This window comes from Trifolium pratense, linkage group LG4 (genome assembly GCF_020283565.1).
Source record: "Trifolium pratense cultivar HEN17-A07 linkage group LG4, ARS_RC_1.1, whole genome shotgun sequence".
NCBI classification, from domain to species: Eukaryota; Viridiplantae; Streptophyta; class Magnoliopsida; order Fabales; family Fabaceae; genus Trifolium; species Trifolium pratense.
This window is the reverse complement of record NC_060062.1, coordinates 55,559,128-55,583,376: the sequence shown is the minus strand read 5'-3', so window position 1 is coordinate 55,583,376 and position 24,249 is coordinate 55,559,128. Positions and strand designations below refer to the sequence as shown.

At 34.1% G+C, this 24,249-nt stretch overlaps 2 protein-coding genes and 1 pseudogene across 2 annotated transcripts; all 3 read left to right on the top strand.

The window, feature by feature from the left end:
- Positions 1–708: 708 nt before the first annotated feature.
- LOC123921074 lies at positions 709–3,591 on the top strand. The gene is made up of 2 exons (XM_045973468.1): positions 709–977; positions 2,851–3,591. The coding sequence occupies exons 1-2, from the start codon at positions 847–849 to the stop codon at positions 3,308–3,310; spliced, it is 591 nt and encodes a 196-aa protein (XP_045829424.1). The 5' UTR covers positions 709–846; the 3' UTR covers positions 3,311–3,591.
- Positions 3,592–9,045: 5,454 nt separating this feature from the next.
- Positions 9,046–19,317, top strand: LOC123922963 (annotated as a pseudogene).
- Positions 19,318–20,534: 1,217 nt separating this feature from the next.
- On the top strand, positions 20,535–24,034 carry LOC123882007 (receptor-like protein 6). Its single transcript, XM_045930784.1, has one exon. It carries the CDS (start codon positions 20,832–20,834, stop codon positions 23,670–23,672), a length of 2,841 nt encoding a protein of 946 aa, XP_045786740.1. The 5' UTR covers positions 20,535–20,831; the 3' UTR covers positions 23,673–24,034.
- The last annotated feature ends 215 nt before the right edge of the window (positions 24,035–24,249 follow it).

Below are 24,249 nucleotides of genomic sequence, written 5' to 3'. Positions count from 1 at the left end.
ATCCAAAAATAAATTCATTTGCGGTTTGGTTCGGTTTTGGATGACAAATAAAAAAAAATCCGATCCAATCCGATCCAATATTATGCGGTTTAATTTGGATCGGTTTTTGGATATCCAAATTATAAATTGTAATTTTTTTTAATAAATATAAATATTATAAAAAACGCAAAAAATAATAGTTTGACATTTTTGACAAAATAAATATTAAGTTTGATGTAAAATATAACATATAATATATTGAAAATTAATATTTTGGAATGACAATTACCAATTATATTCGAAACATATAAAAAGTAAAAAAAATAGATTAAATTAAACTAACATATAGTATTAACAAAATTTAAAATAAAAAAAAGGTTAATGCAATATATATATTTATACTAATAAAAAGATAAATAAATATTAAAATATATGTATGCGGTTTGGTTTGGTTTGGATCGGTTTTAAGAAATCAATCTGAAATCCGATCCGATTCAGCGGTTTTCACAAAAGAACATCCAAACACATCCAAAAAACTTCGGTTTTTTGCGGTTTTCGATTTTTTTAGATCAATTTTCGGTTTTTATTTGGCTTGGTTTGGATTTGAGCATCCCTAGACAAAACGACAGGCTCATAGTCATAGATATTTATTAAATAAATCAACGGTGTAGATGAAATCAAAAGCAAACCTCAACGGTGACGATGAAGCCATGAAGAAAAAAAAGTTAGAAAAATCGTCGCTGCAATCGCAAACCGTGGGTTGTGGCGGCTCGAAGAAACTTTGTGCAACAGGCAAATGCAAAATAAGCTGAATAAAGCTGAGAGAAAAGAAAAGAATAGTGCTACTATAGTAACATTTCCGAGATCATGGTGCTATGGGAGATTACATTGGGAACTGCGTATTTTTTAGGTTTAAAGCGAACTTACAGACTCGCTCTCAGGATTCAACGTAGGATCATAACCTCTAATCACTCTCAGATTCGCCAATTTCTTCATCGGTATTGTTCATTTTTCAATTTTCAATTTCAATTTTATCTTTTGTTTCTTCAATTTTTGGAGCATATTTTGTAGCTGATCATTGGATTTGGAACACTGATAATTTTTTAGTTAAATGCAGGAATTTCTGTTTGTTATTTACTTTTTATTTCTGCTGCAAATTGTTTGTGTTTAGTTTTGAATTAGGTTTTGAGTGTGTTTGGTTCTAGGGTGAGAAAACTTGATTTTGAGTGAATTGATTCTGTTGAGTTGAAGTTAAAGTGATTTATGTTTGTAAAAGTGAGTTGAACACTTGAACAGTAAATTTGAGTGTAAAAATCAAATTTAGAATCATAATCTACAGTTTATAGCTTCAAGTAGAATCAATTTTGGAGCAAAATCAATTCTACTTTAGAGAAGTCAAATATGTCATCAATTCTACACCTCGTGAATCTGTTTCTATCTATGAAGCACGAACACAGACACAGACACCAGACACAATGCGGACACTTACCGATAATAATTTGAGAATATGACATAATTAAGTGTAATCATAAGTGTCAGCGTCGTGTCGGTGTCCGACACGAGACACGGCTAATCTGAGGTGTGTCCGTGATATGAGTTTTTGGATTCATGGAAATTGGAAACGGTGCGACCACATTGTCGATTTATCATCACTGAATGTTTTAATTAGTGTGATTATGAATATATTGATTTTTTTGTTACCCTTTTGTTTGTTTTCTAGATTCTCTGTCTCCTATATCCTAGTAGTTTATGAGGAAATGGATATGTGATATTCTTTTGAAAGTCATAACTTTGTGCGGTTGTTGGCTATGGTGTTAAATTGCGGCCGTGATTGTGCTGCGAATTGCAAACATTTATATTGCAGTAGAACTCCGGTGCCGATGAAGTCAGTTTATATTGCGGCGGCTACGATACACGACTGCAATTGTGGTTGCAGAATGTAATTTTAAACTAACACCCTTTGTATGTTTATTAAAAGCTTGAAATGTGGTTTATTCTATGGATATGGAAGTTAGCTGTATTTGATAACACTTATGGAAGAAATATTTTGGAATAGGAATTGTGGGGGGAACAGCAAGAAATTTGTGGGTAGGACTTAGGAGGTCAAATGTGAATGGCAATGTGTAGTGGATTTGTAGTTTATTTTTTATAGAGATCCTATTTGTTCATTTTATCATTCAAGTGAAGACTGAGTATTGAAAACTGAGTTGGAAGAGTTGTTTAATATCATGATGATACTTGGTGGTATCTTTAGAAAACTGGGCACAGTAACCCTTGCTTGATAATGAAAATATGCAGCCGTCTCGTTCATGTTTTTATTTTTTTTTAATCCAAGGTTCACCGCGTCTGTCATAGTAACATATAGGTTCGGCAGAAACAAACATAGAGTGGCTCTCACATGATCTAGTTTGACGATGTCAAACCAGTAGCCACCTCTCTATGATTCGCACCCTTGAAAGACTTAATGGACAAATATAATCTCTATTATTTTCTGTTTGCATTTGTCCCGATGTTATGTAATCTAGCATTTTTTTCTTAATGTCAAGGAAAGGGTTGGAATCATTGTTGTGGCCATGATAGTCTTACTGCAAAGTGTGATATTGTAACCACTCATGTAAGAGATGAAGATTTTAGAGCTTGTAGTTTAGTAATTGTCACATTTGGTCAGCTATGAGCATTAGTTTTTGCAAATATACTGCACAAGTATCCTGATATTGAACATGGATTTTTTGTTTTGTATGACTTGAGAATCTTTGGGATGTCATGGTTGTCTGATCTTTTCGTTTCCTCTTATTGAATTATTTGTGTTAGTAGCCATAGTTTGACATAATACAATTTCATTGCTGATCTTCATGTTTTGACACTTAACAGAAGAACACGTTCTGTATTTGATGTGGCAGTCAAAGTTCATCAGAACATTCAAGAAAGGGACATAGAAGTGGGTCAGAATCTTGGAAACTTCATTTTGCGTTGGCTTGATCGAATGAAACCGTCAGCTCAGATTCATGGTGGATCACCCACCATTGGTGCTAGCTCAAGTGTAAGAATGACAAAGCTTCAAGCTGCCTCTTCCAACTTCAAAAAACCTAGTTACTATACCTTATTCAAGAGGGGCTCAAACAAGCGTTTATTTACCCCATCATCAAGTATATGGCCAAAGCCTTTCCCCACCATTGCAAATATGTTGCGACCACTGACTCCTGCTGGGATGACCACACATTATCGGAACCTCAGTTACTATCCTCGTGATGCTTTTGGATCAAACTATAATGCTTATCGTTCAGGCGGTGTTATTAGGAAGGATATCCAGCAATGGATGCTGCAAAACTAGTGACCAATTTATTTTCCAAGGGGACCAGTGGCTTAAGAAATAACATAACTGTTTTGCAGTCTGCAGATGCTGGAAAGTGATGGTTAGTAACAGAAGCTCTTCAAATTATCTTTCCCTATCCAAGGAATTCATTTTTTTCATTTTAGTTTCTTTGGACTTTGTATAGTCGGTTGAGCTTCCTTCTGGAGAATGAACTGTGGAACATTTGTCTGTAGTTTTTGGTTTAAAGAACTAGCTATTGTTATATAGCATGTGTTGATTAAAATAATGACCATTTTATATTTCTGTTTTTGTTTCTTTCAAAACATTATGCATTCAAGCAGCTATAGAGCTTATGCAACGTGTAGATTGATTTTTTGATACATTATTTAAAACTTAAGTTGTACACAATTTTTTTTCCGAGATTTGTCACAGCATCTGTATTATGACCGAGATTTGTCACTAATTGTAGGATATACTATAAAACAGGAATATATGAGATTGCTCACTAATAATATGTAGTTTTTTTTTTTTCGGAAATTGTTATTAATTATTTATATAATTTTTTTTACACAAAAAATTCAAATAATCAAATATATAATAATATAATAATATATAAAAGGGAATTTATTATTTACATTCAATACAAATTGATATTGATAGGCATAATTTTTTTTTTCCGGCAATTGATTATTCTATATATTGACATTCATATATTTGTCCATTTAATTTAATTTAATTTTTTTTTTCCGGAAATTTGTCACAACATCTGTATTATATTGATAGACATAATATGTAGTTTTTTTTTTCGGAAATTGTTATTAATTATTTATATAATTTTTTTTACACACAAAATTCAAATAATCAAATATATAATAATAATAATATATAAAAAGGGAATTGATTATTTACATTCAATACAAATTGATATTGATAGGCATAATTTTTTTTTTCCGGCAATTGATTATTGATTATTCTATATATATATTTTTTTTTTTTGGTTTACTATTATTCTATATATTTACATTCATATATTTGTCCATTTAATTTAATATGTAATTATGTTTATAAAAAGTAATACTAATGTGGTGATCCTATTTCATAGCAATCAAAGCTGTCAAATTGTGGCACAATAGTATTAAAAAGGAAATATGTGGGGAAGATTGTTGCTTATAGTTTTTATGCTTTTTTTTTTGGATCGCAAATATGTGGGGATGGTATGGATAAAGTCATTGTTTGTGTCTTGATTCAAATCATGTGCATAAAACATTCCTAAAATATAATATTATATGTTGATTTATTTTTATTAGGGTAATTTAAAAGGAAACATTTAATTTGACCAAATTACTCATATGTCCTTTTTTTTCACTATATATAGGACCTTAATCTCAACCCTAAAACTCACCATTTCTCAATTCTCTTCTCTTTAGTTATAGTTATATCTCTTTGTTTATTTTCATTGTTTTTTATTTACTTGAATTTTTAAGAAAATGCCTCCAAAATATAATTCTATTTCTGAAATTTCTCCATCCAAAGAAACATGGAATGTATTGGTTAGAATTGTTCGCATGTGGTTTGTTAAAGATATGAATAGAGATGCGCTGCCGTATTCTTTAGAAATGGTTTTGATGGATAAGAAGGTTTATTCACATCTTGATTTTCAATTTATTTTTAAAATTTTTTAAGCAATCATATCTAACTTTTTGTTTTTTTTTTTTTTTTGTGTATTCTAGGGTGAAAAGATCCATGCAACAGTTCGAAGAACATTAATTTACAAATATGAAAAGGAACTCACTGAGGGTTAGTGAATCATATGAAGATTCTGTGGTTAGTGAATCATAAAAATCAACATATTAAAGAATTGATCTTTAATTAATGTGTATATATATCATATGTAACTCTTTGTTTCTAGGGTAAATGATCATTTACCCCCCTACAAAATAAGCAAATTTTCGTTTACCCCCCTATGCAGATTTTTTTTCTGTTTACCCCCCTGCAAAAAATAGATTCCCTCATTTTGCCCCCTAGGTGTACAGCAGGACATGTGACTGTGCAAATCTGCTGACGTGGAAATAAAGCAAATATTTAAATAAAGCAAATTACAATTTAGCTTACTTCGACCTTGAACACAATTATATAATTTCTTTTGGCATCCTTTAAGTTTTCTCACGAGTCCTCGAATCCTGTTAAATTACTAAAATATCCCTGTCTGCTAGTTAACTAACGAATAATGTACGTCACATAAGTAACGGGTGTCAAAAAATATTTAAATTGTCATCCAACTACTTAAGTAGCGGACAGCTCAGCTATAGACATAAAAATTAGGAATTACATTGCAATGTTATATTTTAATATGAATAATTTTATTTATTTCATTACATTGACCGGTGTTTATTAACGCACATCAAAATTAATAAAACGGAAAAAATAATTTCCTATCTGCCATCTATATCTCCTTCTAGAAGTTAAAGATGATGGTGGTCAGACTGCCACTTTTAGGGGACATTCCATCAATCCCCCCTAACAAATCTGGCATAGACGAATCTGCCATCAACCATCTCTACCGCTTCCTCTTAGGGAAGAAATAAAATTGGACGGATCCCTTTCGATTAGTCACAACGATCCTAATAGACCCCAAACATTTCTCGCTGATTAGCATAACGATATCAATCGTTGTCATAAAAAAACATGGATGAGATCGTTATGATTAACCGACGACGGACTATGCTTCCATTTACGCCAAAAATAATAAATAAAAAAACACTAAACTAAGAGAAAACGAGAGAAAAAAAAGGGAGAATGAGAAGAATTGAAAATGAGAAGAAATGAAAAGAAATGTTCCAATTTTATAAAATACTGACCTCTCCCCCCTTCTTGAATCATTGAATAATAGAGCGGGTGTGAAACAAGTGTAAAATTGAAAGATAAAGATAAGGGAAATTGTATTGAATTTTCTGGAAAACAAATCCAACTCTATACAAGATGTGAAAATAGAGAGTTTAGAGGGAGAGAGTAACAAACTTCACAATTCACATAACTAACACAATACCTCCTATTACAGTATTAATAGTAATTCACTCCTTCACATAATTCTTCCACATGATGTGCGTTTTACATGGCCTTGCACCTCTGCGTGGTACCATCATTTGCGCTTTGGTGCTAACTACCTTTCTCTCATGCAAATTCTGTGGGGTCCTTTCCTGATTTGCTGACTCACCTGCTTCTAGAATATCCCTATTATTTGGCTTCATTACAGGGTGTTGGGTGCTTATGGTAAATCTTATTAGAAGTCGATGCAATAATGTTAAACTTCAATGGAGATAAGTGTAATGATCACAATAAATAAGAATGATTTGTGTATCGTTAAATAATATAGAAGATACCAACACTTGTTGGTTTAGTTGGTAAGGACAGACTATTTCCCTCAAATGTTGTGCTTTGAATCCCACCACTGATGTGAGAGCGGTGTTGGTGGGCGATCCGTAAGTACCTTTGTAAGCGATCGAAGGCCTATCCTAGCCCGTGGTGGTGACTGGAGCCGAACCCACCCCAACTTTAAGTTACACAAAAATTAATATAGGAGATGTTAGCACAACAATGATAAACCTTAGTGAAGGTGAGTACAATTTGCCTCTGTTTGGTTCAACTGAGAGGGAGGGGAGGGGAGGGGAGGGATTTTAATGGAAGGAAGGGGAAGGGAGGTGAAGGGAGGTAATTTTTTTTACATATAACATGTTTGGTTCAAAAGAGGTGAGGTGAGGGAGAGTCATTTTAATTACAAATATGTTTGGTTCACAGGAGGAGGGGAGAGATTTTATAACTAAATTACATTTATATCCTTATAATCTTACGTCCACACATAATCCTTATAATCTTCGGACACTATCAGAAATCAAATCATATGTTAGATACTCACCTCACCATGGCAAGCCGTGGTCATGGACTTTATTTACTTTGCTCCAGGAAAGCCATGGCCAGCACGCAATGCCACATAATAATAATAGTAGTAGCAAAAGAAAAACGAAGGCGGAAAAGCTACAACATCGATTGGCTTATACTCATAATACAAAATAGAGTAAAATAAATAACAAAAAAAAAAGGCTTAACTATACATTTGGTCCCTTACGTTTATTTTAGGTTTCAATTTGGTCCCTTACGTTTAAAAAGTATCAATTTGGTCCCTTACGTTTATTTTAGGTTTCAAGTTGGTCATTTCCGTCAATTTTGTCACATGTGGCAGTCAATTTGCATACGTGGACTGACACGTGGCACTTGGACACGCTGACACGTGTACTGTTCAAACGGTATTAGTGACAAAACTAACGGAAAGGACTAACTTGAAACTTAAAATAAACGTAAGGGACCAAATTGAAACCTAAAATAAACGTAAGGGACCAAATGTGTAGTTAAGCCAAAAAAAAAATAATGAAACGAAGGGCTGAAGCATAAAAAAAAAATCAAAGATTCTAGCAAACATATTTCTAGAAAATTCACCCAGGCCGGGACGAAAGCAATTTATATAGGTAAACAATAATAGAGATAACCTAATTTTAAAAAGGATAATTTTGAAATTTAAAAATAAAATTGAGGATAATTTAGGAATTGTAATCATAAAATCTTTCATTCCCTCCCCTCCCCTCCAAATCCCCCCAATTTGGGGGAAGCAAAAAGTGGTTTTTGGAGGGATTTTGCTCACCTCCCCTCCCCTCCTCTTCCGTCTTAAAAATTGAACCAAACACAATTTTTTTAAAATATTCCCTCACCTCCCATCCCCTCCAAAACCCCTGAACCAAACAGACCCTAAATATTCATGATGTTTTATCAAATGTACCATGATCTTAATAAAATCTCAATGGTGAAAGCATTAATAGTGTAGTGACATAGTGGTGTCATCCGATATAGTTTGTGAAATTTCAAAATGACGTGTGGTTTGTAAAATTGTAGTTGGTTCAGTGGGAAGGGATAAGTTTCAAATTTTGTATGGTGTTTCTAGTAATAGCAACATGCCATTAGTTTGCTTCATCTCCATTATAAAATACTGTAAAGTAGCAAACTTTTGATTATCACCTCCATTTTAAAATAGTGTTTGTGTTTTACAGGTGAAATGTATTGAGCTAAGATTCAAGTCTGTTGGTCATTATTTTGGGTCCTATGTGTATCCATTACTAGCGGATCCAGAAACTAACCAAACGTGGGGCTGACCATTTTTTTAATAAATATTACATAAAATTTAATTGTAGTTTATATAAATAGGAATCAAATTATACCGATATAAAACTATTTTCCATTGATTTATTTATCAAAATTAATTTACACTATGATTATACATAGAAATTATAGTCTATTAATAATAATTATGTGTAAAATAACAACTTTAAATATATAGTATATAGTATATACAACATTAGGGGTGGGAGGGAGGGGCCAAAGCCCACCCTTGCCACCCCTTGAATCCGTCCCTGATTACCGGAAGAAACTCGAACACAATTGTGCTCGAGTATGGAAATCTTACAAAGCTCACCTTTTACAGAAGTAGTTTCTCTTAAAGAGGCACCTGATAATAAGATGAATAGAATGCTCTACAACGTTAGAACTAACAGATGGAGAACAGGTCGTCTGGTCATGGAAGTGAAATGTACAAAACATTGACTGGGGATGTTTTTATTTTGGCTGATTTTAAGCCTGAAATTGTTAACGATTTACAAAGGATGGGAAAAATGTGGATTTTAGTAGTGTCAGCAGGGGTTGTCGAGGAGACCAGTGATCATAATGCGGAACTTGTGTCTTCTTTCAAAATTCTTCCATCTAAAGATATTGATCTCGATGAAGTAGGGAAGAAGTCTATGTTTATGATATTTTTGACAAATATAACCCCCAATAGAAGAATATGGGAAGCTTTGCATATGTCGCGAAATTCAAAGCTAATCCAGAAAATTTTATGTGCTGAGGTAAGAGCTAATTTTATGTAATGCTTTTATATCAAGCGTTTGAAGTTTAATATCCTGTGAGAGCACTATCAATTATTTGAGATCAAACATTGATAGTGTTAACCTATATCAAAGCATAACAATGTAATAATGTCAGGTTTTTAATTGGTATTGTTTTGATATTCAGTGCTGATTGTCTTATGCTGCATCACTCTTTTTAGGAAGTTTATTATTGTTGTTGTGGACTGCAATTTCTAAGTACAACATTTTTCAAATTTAATGATTTTTATGACTGATGGATATATGCTCGGCACAGGTTGAGGAAAATTGTGATTACTGCCATCTGCAGACTGATGCTCTAAGTCTAAAGGATGACACAACATATCAAAGGTTAATATCTGATTTGAATGAGTCCCAGAAAAATGCAATTTCTGCTTGCCTTTCTTCCTCTCAATGCAATAATCATTCGACTGTGGATCTTATCTGGGGTCCCCCAGGAACCGGAAAAACCAAAACTTTGGGCACTCTACTTTTTGCCCTACTGAAGAGGAACTGTAGGACTCTTGTTTGTACTGGCACAAATGTTGCCATTAAAGAAGTTGCATATCGTGTCTTTAGCATGGTGAGGTCATCCTTTGATGGAAATTCTGATGATTTGTTCTGTCCATTAGGAGACATTCTATTATTTAGGAATCACGAGGAACTTAAAGCCGGGAAGGAAATCAAAGACATTTATTTGGACTATCGTGTCGAACAGCTTTCAATGTGCTTTAGACCTACTGGTTGGAGATATTGTTTTGGTTCAATGATTGATTTTCTTGAAAATTGTGTTGAGAGAGAAACAAGAGCGAATTGATGATAAGAAGACTAATTGGACTAAAGATGATAAGGCTTCTGATTGTAGTGAGAGAATGTGCAAATCTTTTCTTGAGTTTGTGAGAGAAAGGTTTCTTGAAATAGCATTGCCACTCAGAAAATGTATATCTGTCCTACGTACCCATGTATCCAAAAGTTATATCGGGGAAGATATTATTGAAGGTTTGGTCTGCCTTGTTCACTCCATTGATTCCTTTCAATCTTTGTTGCTCCAAACTAATACTGTTTTTGAAGTATTAGAACAACTATTTTGTCCTCCTGAAAGGCAACAACCTATTTCTTTTGAGTCTTCTGAGGGTGCTGAATACGTATTGAACAAGAGAAGAACTGAATGTCTGGATTCTTTAAAAACCCTGGAAGATTCACTTGGTAAACTCGACTGGCCGAATGTTACACATGAAGAAACAATCAGAGTATTCTGTTTCCAAACATCCTCATTAATATTTTCCACTGCTTCTAGTTCTTTCAAGTTGCACTTTGTTGCCATGAAACCACTGAACGTTTTAGTGGTCGATGAAGCTGCACAATTGAAGGAATGTGAATCAATCATACCTCTACTACTGAATGGAATTCTTGTTGGGGATGAACGCCAACTACCAGCTATGGTGAAAAGTAATGTATGTATTCGAAACATAGATAAGTTATCAGTTTCCAGTTAACATTGATGCTTGCTTATCCTTTATTTGTTTTAGGTTTCTTTTGGAGTTGGTTTTGGAAGAAGCCTATTTGAAAGGTTGGACTTATTGAATTATCCAAATCACTTTCTGAATACGCAATACCGAATGCATCCGACAATAAGTTCCTTTCCAAATTCACAGTTCTATTTAAACCAAATTCTTGATGGTCCAAATGTTATGAGTAAGAACTATAGAAAGAAATATCTCCCAGAGCCAATGTTTGGTCCATATGCATTTATTAATATAGTTGGTGGCAGAGAAGGAATTGATGATGCTGGACGAAGCCGGAAAAATATGGTTGAAGTTGCAGTTGCTATAAAAATAATTCGGAAGTGTTTCAAAGGTTTGGGTTTGTTTGTATGTAAATGATTTCTCTGTGGTTCTCTATCATGTTTTTTGATTTTCTTTTCCCTTGCAAAGGAATATAGAGAATAATTGATTGTAAAACTACATGGCTGTGAGTTGCTTAATTTTCCACAAGATAGCATTTCAAGTATTGGTGTTTAGTAGTAGTATTAAAAATCACTTGTCATTTAATGCTAATTATCAGTGAAAAGTATACTAATCATCAGTGAAAACATTTTGTCATTGTGCCTTTGGGTTTAGGGTGGTTACTTCTAGAAAAATTCTTTGTTAATATTTTCTAGCAGTAATATTCTGTCTTATTTTACCTGGTCTGTAGCGTGGCTTGACTCAAAAGAGAAGCTCAGTATAGGTGTAGTTTCTCCATATGCCGCCCAAGTTGTCGCTATTCAGGATGTACTTGGACAAAAGTATGACAGGTATGATGGATTTGATATAAAAGTGAAAACAATCGATGGCTTCCACGGCGGAGAACAAGACATTATTATTTTATCAACTGTGAGAACTAATGCCTGTGCGTCACTTAAGTTCATCTCCAATCACCGGAGGACAAATGTTTCTCTTCCAAGGGCAAGGTAGAACTTAAGTTTGTACTATTTGTTTTTGTTCATTCCCAGTCACCTGAGGACTGATATTTCTCTTACAAAAGCAAAAGATGTATGCATTAATGCCAGTGTTCTGATATTCAACAGGCACAACTTGTGGATTTTGGGAAATGAAAAGACCCTAGTAAGTCTGGATAATGTCTGGAAAGATTTGGTCCTTGATGCAAAAAAGCGTCAATGTTTCTTTGATGCTGATGAAGACAAAGATTTGGCAAAAAGCCTTTTGGATGCCAAGAAAGAGCTAAATCAACTTGATGACTTGCTTAATGCAGATAGTGTCATTTTCAGAAATTCCATGTGGAAGGTACTTGGATTATAAATCTTGTAATTTTACTTATTGTTCATGTTCTTGATATCCTAATCATCTACTTGACCTTCAGTTTTCATTCCCACCTTCCACAATTTTTTAGGTTCTTTTCAGTGACAACTTCCTTAAATCATTTAAAAGACTGCGATCCAAGCAGAAAAAGAAGTCTATCATTGGACTCTTACATAAAATTTCCAGTGGATGGAGACCGAAAAGGATTGAAGTGGACTTACATTGTGGAAGTTCATCAAAGATGTTAAAACACATCAAAGTTGAAGGTCTCTTTATTGTTTGTTCGAAGGATATCGTAAAAGAACCAAGGTACACTCAAGTTTTGAAGATATGGGACATCGTGCCTCTAGAGGATATCTCAAAAGTAGTGAAGAGTCTTGATAATATATTTGCAAGCTACACTGATGATTTTATTAAACGCTGCAGTGAGCAATGTTTAAAGGGGTAAGTTCTTTGAGCTGTATTATATATCAACAGAGCTGTTTTTAGCTAACTCATAGAATGTGTTTTGCTTCTTTTATAGGAAATCTGAGGTCCCTATGACTTGGGAAAGAACAACAAATATCATCAAGTTTAAGAACAATGATAATCTTGGAAATGACGCTGAAGTGAGTAATTGTGATGAAAGAATTTATGTTGAGAATTCAAAAGTTGAGGAGAGCTTGTTATTGATGAAATTCTACTCATTATCACCAATTGGGGTTAGCCACTTACTTTCTGATCATAACATTGATGAATTAGATCTTCCATTTGAAGTATCAGATGAAGAGCGTGAGATAATTCACTTTTCTAGAAGTACGTTTATATTGGGGTGCTCTGGTACCGGCAAAACCACTATTTTGACCATGAAGTTATTTCAAAAAGAGAAATTTCACCATATGGCTCTTGAAGCAACATATGGCATTAAAAGTGGTGCATTTCCTTGTTTGAATCATGATAAAGAGCATGAAGAAAGCTCTAAGGGGAATGACAGACCTATCTTACGCCAATTATTTGTAACAGTGAGTCCTAAACTATGTCACGCGGTAAAACATCATGTTGTTCGATTGAAAAGGTGTGCAGCCTCTACTTCAAACTATCTTTATTTCTTTCCTTTTCAATATAAATAATGTGAAAAATATTGTTTTAATTAGGCACGAGCTGACTAAGTTTGGAATTATCTCCTTTATAGTCTATCTGACCATTATTTGCATGATGTTTAACTTTTGATGTTCTTCGGATTTATTAAAACAGAATTATTTAATTATCATTGTATTTTATACATATCTTCAAAGTAGAAAAGAACTTGTTGAAAGTTTTTTATTATATTTCTGTCCTTTTTTACATGTTGATCATTGAATTTGTTTTCATCAGGATAGAGAACTATTGTGAAACTTGGAGTTCTGTAAATTTTAAGCGTATGACTATATTGATGTGATGCAGATCCATATGTGGTAGCAATGTCTCATGTATCCAAAGTTTTAGAATGACGCAATGGTGTTGAAGTTACTCTATTTTGAATCTTTAATTAACTCTAGTAATCATTATAGTATAATGTGTGGATTGATATCTGGTATTAATAGATCATGTTTTGCATGCAGATCCATATGTGTGAGCAATGTCTCTGCTGAAAGTAGTCCTATCGAGGGAGATGTTGATGTTGATACATCAATTCAGTTTAAGAATTTACCAGATTCTTTGATTAACCTTCCAGCCAATTCATACCCACTTGTGATAACATTTCAGAAGTTTCTAATGATGCTTGATGGGACTTTGGGGAATTCATATTTTGAAAGATTTAGTGTAAAATCTGCTGCTTTAGAGACCTTCATGAGGAAGAAGGAGGTGACTTATGACAGGTTCGATTCATTATATTGGCCACATTTCAATTCCGAGTATACTAAGTCTCTAGATCCATCTAGAGTGTTCTCTGAAATCATGTCTCATATAAAAGGGGGTATGCATGGTGATGGTAGTAAGCTAAGTCGCGAGAGTTATGTTTCCTTATCTGAAAACCGAGCATCAAGTTTGAGCAAACACAAACGAGAGATGATATATAATCTTTATCAAAGTTATGAAAAAATGAAGATGCTCAGAGGGGATTTTGATTTAGCTGATATTGTAGCTGATCTTCATCTTAGACTCAGAACTAAAAGATATGAGGGTGATGAGCTTCATTTTGTGTATATTGATGAGGCGCAGGATCTAACCATGAGCCAAATAGCTTTGTTTAAATATGTATGCCCAAATGTAGAAGTGGGTTTTGTTTTCTGCGGAGATACTGCACAAACAATAGCAAGGGGAGTTGATTTTAGGTTCCAGGATATAAAATCTCTCTTTTACAACAAGTTTGTTCTAGAATCCAGGAAAAGTTCATATAATAATCAGGGAAATGAAAAGGGATTGGTTTCAGATACTTTTTTATTGACTCAAAACTTTGGGACTCATGCTGGAGTGCTGAAACTATCCCAGAGCATCATTGAGCTTCTTTCTCGATATTTTCCTGATTCTATTGATTCTCTGAAGCTTGAGACCAGCCTCATTTATGGGGAAGCTCCAGTTGTTCTTGAATATGGAAACAGGGAAAATGCAATTCTAACTATTTTTGGCAATAGTGGACATGTGGATGATGGGAAATTTGTTGGCTTTGGAGCACAACAAGTAATTTTGGTACGCGATGATTCAGCGCGGAAGGAAATTTTAAGCTATGTAGGGAAACAAGCTCTTATTTTAACCATTTTAGAGTGCAAAGGCCTCGAGTTTCAGGTTGTTAAAAGATCATGATATCTAATTCAAATTCTGCTATTTTTTTATGTCTTTTTTGTGATGGTATTCTTTGTTCTTTCCCAGGATGTGTTGCTCTACAACTTTTTTGGCACTTCACCTTTGAAAAATCGCTGGAGGGTGATTTATGAGTACATGAATGAACAAGATATGCTGGAACTTGCAGAATTAAAGTCTTATCCAAGTTTCAATGATTCCAAACACAATATTTTGTGCTCTGAACTCAAGCAGCTTTACGTTTCTATAACTCGTACAAGACAGAGATTGTGGATATGTGAGAATACAGAGGAGTTCGCAATACCTATGTTTGACTACTGGAAAAAGAAGGGTCTTGTGCAATTAAAAGAACTGGATGATTCCCATGCCCAGGCAATGAAAGTTGCAAGTAGTCCAGAAGAATGGAAGTCACATGGCAAAAAGGTTGTTTTGCTTCCATAATGAACTAATATTTTCGTTATGATTTCATAGTACTGAATTAAATTAGTTTATCCTACACGTTTTACTTTAGCTCGAATCCTACTTCAGTCATGATTTATCGGGTTCTTATTATAGTTTGATTTGCAACTTACAATATATATGTGTACCTCAGATTATCTATCTACTTTTTCCTTCTAAATGATACATTATCATTTTGACCGCTTCTTTGCAGCTATATTATCAAAATAACTTTGAAATGGCGACAATGTGTTTTGAAAGAGCAGGAGACTCTTATTGGGAGAAAAAGTCTAAAGCTGCTGGTCTTAGGGCAACTGCAAACCGTTTGAATGATTTTAATCCTGAGGGTGCAAATGCAACCCTTAGAGAGGCTGCTGAAATTTTTGAAGACATAGGAATGGCGAATTCTGCTGCCCAATGTTTTTCTGATTTAGGAGACTTGGAAAGAGCTGGTATGAGCTTGAGCTTTGGTACCTAAGTGTTAAATTTTGTGTTATTTTACAACAATTATTTAGTAGCATTAGAGTTTTATATGTTTGTCTACTAAGAAATCATTTTATAACACAAACAACAAGTTTATCTTGAATGGTAATATCATGTGTTCATTGGCCGAGGTTACCTAGGCTGTAGACTGGAACTTGCTCAGCAACAGTGAATAAGGAAGAATGTTTTTGTTTTGTTCTTTTGCTATTGAGTATTTCTTATCCTCATTTTTATCCGTCTTCGTAAATTTAACTATTTAAGGATAATATGATCTCATCATGTCCCTTTTAAGAAAATATAAACAGAACTGACACCTGATAAGACTTTGGATGAAGTAGTTACAAAGTAGTTAGAAGAAAGGGAAATTTTGAATTTTTAGCATATAAGATTGTGTCGAGAGGGGAAGCTCCTGAAATTAAAAATATCCTATTTTCTGTCAGTGGTTTAGCCATCAGTAACAGATTTTTGTTCATTCTTTCTCTCTTCTCTACAAATTTCCTCTTTCTTGTGGTTTCCTCAGGCCACCCAAGCTTACACATTTTTTATGCTCTCTTATATTAATGATAAATGTTTTTGTTAAGATCATTCTTATTCTGCTTTTAGGGAAGCTTTATTTGCAAACAGGTGAAGAGCCTGATTTGAAACGAGCAGAATTTGAGGGAATGATTTTGAATAATCATCTTTCTGTGGAGACATTGTTTCATTGTTGGACATGTTGGAAGGATAACATTGTTCTTATATCGGAATGTCTTCCAAGTTTTAAATCCCCAGATTGTTGGACATTTTATGAAACCGCAGCTGAAGTTTATGCTAGAGGCAGTTTCTTCTCAGATTGTTTGACGATTTGGCAAAAGGAAGATTGTTTGAGATTGGCTTCTCTTACATTCAACATTGGAAACAAAATGAAAATGCTGACCATGGTATATGATTAAAAAAGTCTCGAAAAAAAATTCCTGGAAAGTTGTGCTCATAATTATCTTGATCATAAAGATACCAGTTCCGTGATGAAGCTTGTTAAAATTTTTCACACAATGGATTCGAAGCGTGTCTTCTTACGATCATTGAATTTACTGGATGATGCTCTTCTTGTGTTAGAAGAGGAATCAGGGAACTTTCTGGAGGCAGTAAACGTTGCTATGATGTTGGGTGATATTCAACGTGAGGCCCATCTTCTTGGAAAAGTTGGTAGATTCAAGGAAGCTTTTGAACTTCTTCTTTTCTATATACTTGCGAATTCTCTTTGGTCTTCAGGAAGCAAAGGGTGGTCTGTAAAGCAGTTTGCACAGAAGGCTGAGCTTTTAGGAAGAGCATTGTCATTCGCAAAAGAAGAGTCAGACAGCTTCAATGAGCATGCATGTATGGAAGCTGAAGTATTATCAAATGATCATAAAAAGACTTCTGAAATAATGATTCGTTTGAAATATTCTCGCATGCATGAGAGTATCAGAGGTGAAATATTATGTTTGTGGCAACTTTTGGATGCCCACTTTCATCTGAATAACTCTAAATACGTTTGGCAAGACAATGTGATTACTGATGCTGTTGAGGGAATGATTTTGGAGAATCATCTTTCTGTGGAGACATTGTTTCATTGTTGGACATGTTGGAAGGATAACATTGTTCTTATATCGGAATGTCTTCCAAGTTTTAAATCCCCGGATATTCAACAGCTTAGCAGTTATGCAAAATTTGCATTGAATTATTTGGGTGTTCGGAAGCTAACTTGTAATCTGAATGAGATTTACTCTTTGCTCGTCCCTGATGCTAACTGGGTTATAAAATTGGGTGGTAGGTTTCAAAAGAAGGATGGAAGGCTAGTTTCTGTTGATGTTGATTCATTGGTTTTTTCTGCTCAGAGCTATTGGAGTTCAGAACTTCTTTCTGTTGGCATCACTGTTTTGCACAACCTTGATGCACTAGACGAGTTTTCAGTTAATACAGACCTTTCTGATTTTCACCAGTTTCAGTCTTTATTGCATATCTACAAAGTCTCTGAATTTCTTCTTGGATCCAAATGTTTTAGCCACACACATGGTAACTTGAAGACTTTGGACAAATTTCGCAGACTTCCAATCGACCGTTTACTTCGATACATAGTTCCTCTAGACTGGAAGAAATCTCTGACAAAAGGCATGGTCTTTATAAGGACAACTGAGGCTTGTAAGGATCTGGTGAAAGAGGCCATCTACGAGAACATTAGGCTAAAAGAGAGGCAAACATATGGTCAAATTGGAAGGGTGTCCGTTATGATTCTTGGTACATCTGGTCTGCTTAATGAACTGTATGTGGAAATTATGACCAGATTTGAAGATAACATACCCTGGAAAAAATTCATTCAACAGTGGAGTTCAGCTCAAGAAATTTCACAAAGAAATGATTCATCTGCAGAGCTGAATCGCGCGCTCAGTCTTTATGAAGGAAACTGATTATCTATCTCCTAGTTGTTTTATGTATCTGGTTGAACGGCTTCTGCTCTTGACATCATGCCGGAAGGGGCTCATGTTTGCTACTAAGTCATCTTTCATTGAATGGCTTAATTACCAGGATGGAAATTCACTAGCAAATTTGAGTTTAACTCCAAGTATGAATATGGCAAATGTGCATAAGTTCATTGCGCGTATCCTCCAAGAGTTGATTAAGAATCAAAATGGTACCATAAATTGGATCAGGAAGTCAAACTTAGATGTGAAGAATTATTTACCACTGTTTGTCTTGAGATTGGTTGTCTCGTTGTGTTTGCTTCACCTCAGCACAAGGAAATATTTAGAGCCACTTTCCATCACAAGGAAATATTTTGTGATGTTCTTAAGAAAGGAAGGGAAGTCCTGGATTTGAAAGTCATTGCCGAGGCACTTAAAGTGATTGACAATCCCTTGGTTATTGTCAAGTTAGGCAACAGTTCTTCAAAAATTGTTTGTCCTGATGCTGTGTTTGTAGATTTGATGGTCTGCCGGCCAAAAGAGCTTATATTACAGATATTGTTTCCGGATAGAGTCGACAGTGTTGATGGGGAAAGTGCAGCAGTTACTGTTGAATCTTCTGACTCAACATCTAAGGAGTCTCTAAGCCGTGGTTCTGTTTCAACGGACATGTATCCAAATTTTGACCCAAATAAGCGCTTATTTACCCCATCATCAAGTATATGGCCAAAGCCTTTCCCCACCATTGCAAATATGTTGCGACCACCGACTCCTGCTGGGACAACCACGCATTATCGGAACCTCAGTTACTATGCTCCTGATTCTTATAGATCAAACTATAATGTTTATCGTTCAGGGGGTGTTATTAGGAAGGACATTCTGCAATGGATGCTGCAAAACTAGTGACCAATTTATTTTCCACGGGGAACAGTGGCTTAAGAAATAACATAATTGTTGCAGTCTGCAGATGCTGGAAAGTGATGGTTGGTGACAGAAGCTCTTCAAATTATCTTTCCCTATCCAAATAATTCTTTCTTTTTTTTTCGTTTTAGTTTCTTTGGACTTTATTTAGTCGTTGAGCTCTTCAAATGAACTGTGGAACATTTGTTTGTAGTTCTTGGTTTAAAGAACTAGCTTTTGTTATATAGCAGATAATCATGTGTTGATTAAAATATTGAGCATTTTGTATCTGTTTTTGTATTTCTGTGTTAATTGTTTAGTTTATTTTCTTCGCATAACAGAACTATTTTTTTTTTAGAAACACAAGGAACAAGATCAAACTCAAGTTTATGTTGTTTTGATTATACTTAAGTTTTTCGAATTACTTTCAATAATTTTGTGCATACTCTTCATATTTAGATTGAAGTTTTATGCTTACAACAAAATAATAAAATGTTGAGTATGGTCACACTTAAGGTGTGTGAGTTTAATAAATTTTGAAGTTACTTTTCAACTAAGTCATTATGTTGGGAGCGAAAGTTGAACTCACGTCTTAGTTGAATTCACGTCTTTGTGGAGTATGAGTGAACTCCTTATCAACTGATCCAATCTGCGTTGACAATGTTGCTTTGAAGATAAAAGGACAAATAAATATGAAGCAATTTTTCTATTAACGTATCCAATAAAATTGCATAAGATCAGTCCAAATTTCAACTCTTACAGTTGGCTGCGTCAAGATCTTAAATTGGTATTGTATACTTGTATCTCAAAAATGAAAGTAGCGTGAGAATGAGGGCAAATTGCTGAATCAAATCAACGATGATAAATTTAGGGTCTGTTTGAAAAAAAATCTAGAGATTTTGAAGAAAATCTAAAGTTATTTGCCGTTTGTTTACAATCATAAAAATCTATTTTTTTAAGATAGTGAGGGATGATGAGTGATAAAAAAAATGGATTTTGATAAAGCTATTGAAAATAAATTTTCATTTTGATGAAAAAAATGATTTTTGAAAAAATCTGAAACAAACACAAGCAAGAGAAAAAAATAGATTTTTTTTTTTTGGAAAAAATAGATTTTTTTTGTTGAAAAATCTGAAACAAACAAGTCCATAATTTCGATCCCACTATGAATGGACAGAAAAGTGAAGTTTGTGGATGATAAATTACAATGATGATATTATCTTAAAAAAAGTCCTTGTATAAAATACACGTGCTTGAAATTAATACAAGAAAGATCAAATAAAATTGTAGAATCTAATTAAATACCTTTCTTGAATTTACACAAGGACTTTTAGGTTTAGGTGAGACACTTTACTTACTTCGCGGTTGAATTCAGAATTATCATAGCCTCTTCTCCGAAAACTAGAGGATTAATAAAAAAAATAAAATAAACAAGAACCTTTAAATTATTGAATTTTGAGTGAACTTTTTCACTTTTTGTCACAGTTTTTTGGAGTTGATCAAGTTAAACCTGTGAATTAGTCCAACCAAAATGCACGGTCAATGATAATCAAGTTCTCTAGAAAACATTTTCATTTGTTATATATGCAGTCAATTGTTTTAGTATAAGAAGTAAGAACCACCTAGTATTCCTTCAACAAAAAAAAAAAAAAAAAAAACAGAACCACCTAGTATGTGTCTTATTTCATCAAAAAATTTCAGTTTAAAATATTAAGATACAAAATTTACAAACTGTATCTTAAGTCTTAATATTTCATCCAAATTGTATCATACAATGGTGTTTGTGTGGTCTCTTGTTTTTTTAGTACAATTTCTTTTCCTTTATTCATCATTCGCTTTCGCATGTACTACTTGTCTTTCTTTCATTCAACCGATGCAATGTAACGATGAGGAAAGTCATGCCTTGTTGCAATTTAAGGAAGGCTTTGACATCAAAAAGTTTGCATCTGTGAATCCTCTCAGTTATCCTAAAACAACATCTTGGAATGCAAGCAAAGATTGCTGTTCATGGGATGGCATTAAATGTGATAAGCACACAAATCGAGTAATTCGCGTTGATCTTAGGAGCAGCCAACTCTATGGTAAAATGGATGCAAATAGCAGTCTTTTTCGCCTTGTACACCTTCGAAGTCTTGATCTTTCTGATAATAACTTCACTTACTCTCAAATCCCGCCCACGATAGGTGAGCTTTCACAACTAAGATATCTGAACCTTTCTCGTACTATATTTTCCGGAGAAATTCCACCACAAATTTCAAAGTTGTCCAATTTGTTGTCTCTTGATCTAGGCTTAAATATTGATATATCAAGTCCTAGAAGTAGTGCAGTTAATTTGTTGCAACTTAAATCGTCTATTCTCAGAGGCATAATTCAAAACTCAACAAAACTTGAGATGCTTCAACTTAGTTATGTGACAATTTCATCTACTTTACCTGACACACTCACAAATTTAACTTTGTTGCAAGCACTATCTCTTTGTAGTTCTGAATTGCACGGTGAATTTCCGGTTGGAGTTTTTCATCTTCCAAAATTGAAATATTTAGATTTGAGATATAATCATAATCTCGATGGTAAATTGCCCGAGTTTCAGTCTAGTTCACTCACACAGTTAGAACTTGATGACACCGGTTTCTACGGTACACTACCATCATCCATCGGAAAGCTTAGTTCTTTAAAAAAGCTATCAATTTCAGGTTGTCATTTTTATGGTAATATTCCTTCTTCACTTGGCAACCTCACACAACTCATCTATATAAGCCTCGAATACAACAAATTTAGAGGCGACCCTTCTGCATCGCTAGAAAACCATACCAAAATAAGCGAATTGTATGTTGGTTATAATGAATTTACTATTGAGACTATCTCATGGATTGGTAAGTTTTCATCCATAATTGGCTTAGATATATCCTCAATAAATGTTGGTAGTGAAATCCCTTTATTTGTTGCAAATCTCACCAAGCTACAATATTTAAGTGCACAAAAAAGCAATATAAAGGGTGAAATTCCATCTTGGATAATGAACCTAACCAATTTAGCATACTTGAACCTTGCACAGAATAGCCTTCATGGTGAAATTCCAAACTCTTTGTTTAGACTTGAGAATCTTGAAAGGCTTTCGCTATGCAATAATTTGTTGCATGGAATGGTAGAACTTGACATGTTTCTCAAGTTCAAAAAGTTGACTGTTCTAAATTTATCATTTAACAAATTTTCATTGCTGAGTGGAAAAAGTTCTTCCAATGTGACCAAGTCTCGAATCCGTGTCTTACAATTGGCTTCTTGCAATTTGGTTGAGATCCCGACATTTATAAGAGATCTCAATGATTTGGAATGTCTTATGTTGTCGAACAACAATATAACAATGCTACCGAATTGGTTGTGGAGAAAAGCAAGTCTAATAAGCATAACTATTTCCTATAATTCATTGACAGGACAAATATACTCATCCATATGCAATCTCAAATCACTCGTGCGTCTTGATTTATCATTCAACAACTTAAGCGGCAATGTTCCCTCATGTCTAGGGAATTTTAGCCAAAATCTAGCAATTCTTATGCTAAAAGGGAACAACTTGTCAGGCCTCATTCCTCAAACATACTTGTTGGGAAATTCCCTTCAGATGATTGATTTCAGCAACAACAATCTTCAAGGCCAGTTGCCAAGAACATTGGTCAATTGTAGATGGCTAGAGTACTTTGATATTCGACATAACAATATCAATGATTCATTTCCATTTTGGCTAGGAGATTTACCTGAGTTGAAGGTACTGGATTTAAGTCATAACAAATTTTTCGGAGACATTGAGTGTTATGGGAATGTGACATGCACATTTCCTAAGCTTCACATCATTGATCTTTCACACAATGAATTCTCCGGCAATTTTCCAACAGAAATGATCCAAAGATGGAAAGCAATGAAAACTTGCAGCACAAGTCAATTACAGTATGAGCAAGAAGCTTTTTACTTCCAATCTTTGAATTTCAAAGGGTATTGGACAGAAACAGATCCTTATTCATTCACAATATCGAACAAAGGACTTGTGATGGTTTATAACCGGCTGCAAGAGTTCTTCAACATGATAGCCATTGATTTTTCAAGCAACAAAATCAACGGAGAGATACCACAAATCATAGGTGAATTGAAGGGTCTTGTTTCGCTCAACTTGTCGAATAATATCCTTACTGGAAACATTCCTTCTTCCTTGGGGAAACTTTCAAACCTTGAATCACTAGACCTTTCTTTGAACAAACTTTCAGGGAAGATTCCTCAACAGCTGACACAACTCACCTTTCTCGAGTTCTTTAATGTCTCATTCAACAATCTCTCAGGCGCTATACCTCAAAATAATCAGTTTGCAACGTTTCTAGACAATTCATTCGAGGGTAACAAAGGTCTGTGCGGGGATCAGTTGTCACATAAATGCTTAGATCATGCAAGGCTTTCATTTTCTTCACCTTCTGCTTCTGATGATGATGATGACGATGACTCGGGATCTTTATTTGAATTAGATTGGAAAGTAGTTCTGATTGGGTGTGGCAGTGGTTTTGTTGTTGGAGTTGCATTGGGAAACACTTTCTATCACCAGGTACTTGGGTTGCTTAAAAGAATCTTCTGAGTTGAAAGCAAAAAACATCTGTTTCTTATGTATATAAGATAAACGCTTATCATATTAGTGTTTATGTATAAGCTAATTCTACGATAAAAGATAAAATAAAGCCAAATTGTACGTGTGTATATAAGATATGCGCGATACTGCTACTGTAACATAGTAAATATAGTTTCCTATTCATTGTAGTTGATTCCATTTCCATCATATACCATTAGACAAAAAAAGTTAATTATAGACACAGTCTGATTAATCAGTAGAGAATTTTTCTGTATATACTATTACTACTCCAGCTAAATGTGCTCATCATTTCAAAGTGATAGCTTATCATATAATGTATGGAAGCCAAAATACTAATAAAGTGTGACAAACAAATGCAATAATGGATAAAGAATATGGGAAAAGATGAATCTGTTTATTCAGAAACAAACAATACAAATATTTAGTTGTAATCATCTTGAAATGAAGGAGTAAAAAAATATTAGAATAATAAACTAAATAATGTATAAAATTCATATTATCAATATTTAGGGGATCTTTCAGTTGAGAAGATCTCCTCCTTTCTGCTTACTTTTATTTACAAAAT